The sequence below is a fragment of the Echinops telfairi genome, unplaced genomic scaffold (assembly GCF_000313985.2).
Source record: "Echinops telfairi isolate 266 unplaced genomic scaffold, ASM31398v2 ScPeMD7_53;HRSCAF=182, whole genome shotgun sequence".
Taxonomy (NCBI): Eukaryota; Metazoa; Chordata; class Mammalia; order Afrosoricida; family Tenrecidae; genus Echinops; species Echinops telfairi.
This window is the reverse complement of record NW_022103951.1, coordinates 2161036-2166101: the sequence shown is the minus strand read 5'-3', so window position 1 is coordinate 2166101 and position 5066 is coordinate 2161036. Positions and strand designations below refer to the sequence as shown.

At 54.2% G+C, this 5066-nt stretch overlaps 1 protein-coding gene across 1 annotated transcript in view; it reads right to left on the bottom strand.

Annotated features, from left to right (window-relative positions):
- The window catches only part of ARX (aristaless related homeobox), an 11375-nt gene that overhangs the window by 3623 nt on the left and 2686 nt on the right, over nt 1-5066 (bottom strand). The window contains exons 3-4 of the mRNA XM_045290672.1: nt 4814-5063; nt 2424-2494 (exon numbers count right to left, since the gene is read on the bottom strand). Coding sequence (XP_045146607.1) covers nt 2424-2494; nt 4814-5063 — 321 coding nt within the window. The remainder of the gene's footprint in view (nt 1-2423; nt 2495-4813; nt 5064-5066) is intronic.

The window sequence follows — 5066 nt, the reverse complement described above, 5'->3', positions numbered from 1 at the left end:
CTGTAGGGGCAGGGACCGGCGGGCCATGGAAGGCCCTGTGGCCTGCTTGCTGGGAGCCTCTTTGAACCTCAGTTTTCTACTCTGTGAAACGGGGGTGCTAAGATTTTGCTCCTAAGGCTGTTGTGAAGAACATCCTGTCCATAGCAACTCCTTGAAAGGGGCAGGCACCAAGAGATGGGTGAAGCGTTTGCTTAGGATCAGCTTCGGGTCACCTAGTCTAGGTTGACCCAAGAACTGTCCCAAACCTCTACCTCTAAAGATTTCTTAAATACCTCCCAGCCTAAAGTTGGGTTCTGAGCTTGGGGAAGGGGAGGGAGGGAAGGAATGCTCCTGGCAACTAACCACCAAGCACCCATTTTAAGGGGGTTGATTCTCCATAAAATGAAATGTGGGGTACACAGCCTGGGGGTGGGAGCAGGCAAGAAAGCGCTGATTGCAGGGATGAGGCATGGCGCCTAAAAGCCAGGATATAAGATACAGCAGAGACACTTTCCAAACCTTCACAGCTAACAGGTTCTTGGATTGCTTTGGGGGACGTGGATTCCATAGGTTCCTTAAAGAAGCTTGTTCTCAGCTTGGGGGAGGCTGTCGGCACAAGGGAGCTTCCTCATTGTTACTAGAAAGCCATTTCAGTAGAGACCTTTACCTGAAGTTACCATTGCCTAAAAATAACCCCCCTTCGCATGGAGGTATTTTGCTGTGACCTGCTCATCACACCCACACCTGAAGGGTTTCCTATTTTTAGGGCTGGGCTGGTGCCTGCATACAAGTCTCAAAATTAAGAATGAACTCCAGCATGATACAGAGAGTTACATTAAAATATACTGCAAGTGATCTCAGAGGAGATCACTTTTTTTTCTTTTCCCTCTCTTTCTTAATTATAAAAGACATTGATTGGTGTCTTTAAAACTGCCCCCAGGGCGGGGGTGAGGGGGAGTTGATGGCTGTGTTACCTGCACTAGCAGCTGAGCTTGGTTTGACTTTGGAAAGGGATGAGATTAATTAAACATTTTTTAACCCTGCTTAAAGGATGTGTGTGTGGTGGGGGGAGCATCTCTAACACCCCCGTAGCAATGTGGGAAGTACAGAAACACACACTAGCCTGGAAATTCTGGGGCTTGAAAGTCAGGCTTGAGGTGGGACCAGGCTGGGTGGGCAGCTTTTGTGTATTCAAATCTGTCTAGACCAGATTGTCCGCCACTCCTGGCCGGCAGTCAAAAGAGAAAAAACATGGAAACCGGGCAGTGGAGGCAGAAGGCCCTTAAAGACATGGAGACCTTTCACAGAGGGCTCCTCTCTGCACCACCACCCCCGCCCCTCAGTTGCAATTATCAAGATATCCCCTGCCATTCCTCATTATTGAATTAATACCTCAAAGGCCCCCCAAAGGTAAACGAAAGGACTCTAATAATTCATATTCGCTTAATTACATCTTCCCCAGTGAATAGGGGGAGAGGAGAAGGGGAGGGGCACTCTCTTTCTTTTTAAAAGTTATTTAACTTTCCCACGACTCGCTCCCCTGAGATGAAAATGGGGAATCGCTGTCACATCTCTGTTTGACAATGGAGAAATGTGTCAACAGAAAGGAGGGGACAGGCCTCATCATTAGCCCTCTAATGCAAGAAGCTGTTGTGTAGTAAATGAGCCATATGGAATTTATTGTGCTTTATCAGCGCTTGCTTTTGACTGTAAAGTGATTCACTCAGCTCCGAACCTGGGGACATCTGTTTTCTGTTGGCCATCGGGGCTGCCCAGTGTTGATCGTCTCTTTGGTTATGAGGCCTGGGTTTGGAAATGCACTCTGGTATGGGGCTGCAAACACCTTTAATAGCATTGCACTCACTCCCTATTAGATCAATGTGGGCTCATTGCTATAAAAAATGGGAAATCAAATAGCATTAGCCAGCTCCTTGTGCGGGCGGAGGGGAAATCAAACAGCATTTTGCCTTCAAATGGCCCTGTTTGTTCTAGCACTAAGTGGGCTTTTATGAAGCCCGATTGGAGACTTAATCGCAGCCAAATACCTGCTTGGAGCTGAGCGGATTTGTCTAACAACCAAATCCATGCCCCATCCCATTATTTCAATCTGGAGAAGTTGGTCTGTGGATGGTTTCCTATAGGGACTGAGGGGGGGCGGGGGCTCTTGAACTGCAGTCTTGGGAACCCTAAAACCCTGGTTCAGATCTGGACGCCTTCCTGCCTCAGGCTCCCCAACCCCCCGAAACACCTCTCTGCCCACTCCTCATGCCAACCTAGGCAGTCTTCCTTCACGTTTGAATTCTCCTTTTCTGCCAGGGTCTCTTTGGGGGCTTTTTTTCCAGATTCATTTTATGAGGGTGTGGAGGGTGTCTAACTCCTATGCATCCGGACCCCCCAGATCACCCATCAGAGCGGATCTCCCTCTCTCCCCCTCCCCTCCCTGCCTCCCTTCTCTGCTGTGCAGCTCACCTGGACTCTTGCCTCAGTCAAGTCCAGCCTCATGGCCAGCTCCTCCCTGCAGAGAGCAACACAGACAGGTCACAGCAGGCCCCAGCAGCACCCCCAGCACCTCTCAGTTCCCGGTGGGGGGTCTCCTCCAGGAGAGTCTCTCTGGGGGCTGCCTGCCCCCTCCCCAAACACAGGCATCATTCTCCTTCACCACTGTGGAGTGCCTACTGTGTGAGTGGAAACACAAAACCACAATGCATTGCCACTCACCAGATACCATATTAATTACATGACATTCACGCGTGACAGGGGTGGTCCCTGAATCTACAAGTTCACCAAACTGGACACTTGTCGACCTCTTTCTCTCTCCTAGCTAGTCCGGCCAGAAACGCGCGCGCACAGCACACACCTAATATTAGATGGGGGAAGCGAAATAAAAGAAAACAAACAAAAAACCCACCTTCTTGGCTTCTTTCTGATTTGTGGGTTTGTTTTTTGTGTGTGTGGTTAATCTCCCCTCCTCTTTTGCTCCATCTCTTTCTAGCCCTCCGCTGCCTGCCCACCTCCCTCCTTCCCTGCCCTACGGGTCACAATCCCCATTACCCTCTAGAGATATGTTAAGCTTGTTAAGAGTTCAGTGGGGTAATTTTTCGATTAAACAAAATTCTGCGCACCTCCTGACTCCAGTGCCCACTACAAACCCTGCCTATCTCAGGGGAAGTCAATTTAGCTGAAACCCTACCCCGTCATTGCAGTTATTACTGCGACAATTAAGGCAAATAGGAAACCATTAAGATGCTGTAAAACGGCTTACGACCTGTTTACCGAAAATATGAGCGCGCCGAGAATAATTGGCTCTCCCCTCGCTAATATGAAAGCGCAGGGGCTGCCCGAGCCTGGGGCCCCGGGGCTGCTGCTGCTGGCAGGGGACCCCAGGCTGCCCCTCACACTTCAAGCAGTGGAGCCCAGTGCACGCTGGGTTTCTGGTTGTCCCCTGCCCCCTCCGGGGCTCAGCACTCCTAAAAGGGCCCCAGCTCAGGGGCCTTGACCCTTGGGCGTGAAGGAGGTGAGGGTGGGGCAGAGAAGAGGGTCTGCCCCTGCTTGCCCCCAAAACGCTAAAGAGGGCCAGGATGTATGGCAAGCGACACCAGCTGGCTTGCCGCTTTTCCAAAGACCCACTTGTGAGGCATGCAAAAAGCCAATTTGCCAACTGGCTTCTGGATTGCACTCACCGAGTTTGAATTCGGTTTCTTTTTCTTCTGTCTGTCTGGCTCTCTTTTTTAGAAAGCTTAGGGAGGGGACTGGATAGCATGGCAGAGGGCCACTTTTAGCTCCTGCGGGACAACGGTGGCACCTGCCCTGGACCTGGATGCTAGGAGATCGCCAGGCCCACTCTGCTTTCTCCTGCAGCTCCAAGGCGCTGGCAGCCCGGAGGTTTGGTAGCGCACTTTGAAAAACTCTGAGCCCCCGCAGACCCCCATCCTTCGCTCCCTGCCCACTAGGGGATGAGTACCCTAACCCTAGCTCCAGGCCTGAGTCCAGCCTTGGCCTTGGGGTAGGAGAAGAAGGCCCCCAGCCAGCCGGCCGGCTGACGCCCCAGGCCAACTGTGTAAGCCGGGGGCCCAGGGGTCTAGTCCCACAAATCCCAAGTCTCCCAGCAAAATGGGCCAGGGGGAAGAGGCCCTTGCTTGGCCAGGCCCAAAGCCGGCTTGGGCACTCTTCCACAGAGTAAAATGTCCCCCTTTGCTCATCCGCGGCCAGCCAAACTCCCACCCATCTCGGCCTGCTCCCGTTATTCCATGTGCATTACAACGCACCCTGGGTTTCTGGTTGGAGTTGGGGGCTGAAGGGGGCGGTTGATGGGGGAGCCAGAGCAGAGGGTCAAGATTCTGGTTGGTGTCTCCAAGTGTCAAGACTTCCTGCCTAGCTCTGACTTCCTCAAGGCATTTCAGGAGCTCTGAGACCACAGGGCTCTGGCTTTAGAAAGGCCTCCCCAGCAGGACCCCCACTCCAGATTTGCGGAGGACGCCTAACTGACACCAGGCGGGCTCCGGGGCACCGTGCGGAGGCCAAAAATAGCCCAGGTTCCACCCGGCTGCGCCCGCTGCACAGTGGCCAGCAGCTGGAGGCCCCGCCGGGCCGCGGCTTGTGAGCCTCTCCCAGGGGCACTTTCAGGAGCGCTTTGGAGAAGGTAGCCCCTTTTCTCTAACTAAACGAGTAGTTGGAGAAAATCCAACCAAACTCCAGAGCGCCTTGGGGAGAAAGGCCCCCTCCAGGCCCGGCCAACTCCTAGAGCCCGGGGGGAGCGGGAAGGTGGGCAGGGGGGGGATCGCGCCCTGGAGTGAAAGCCCCAGGGACCCCCAGCCCGCCCGCCCCCAGCGCATACCTGGTGAAGACGTCCGGGTAGTGCGTCTTCTGGAAGGCCCGCTCCAACTCCTCCAACTGGTAGCTGGTGAACGTGGTGCGGTAGCGCCGCTGTTTGCGCTTCAGCAGCCCCTCCTCCGAGTCGCTGCCCGCGGACAGACACACGCTGTCCTCGCCGTCCTTGCCCTCGGTGTCCTCCGGGTGCAGCAGCAGCTCCTCCTTGGGCGACAGTTCCCCGCCCTCGGCGGCCCCAGCGGCGGCGGCCACGGCCCCGC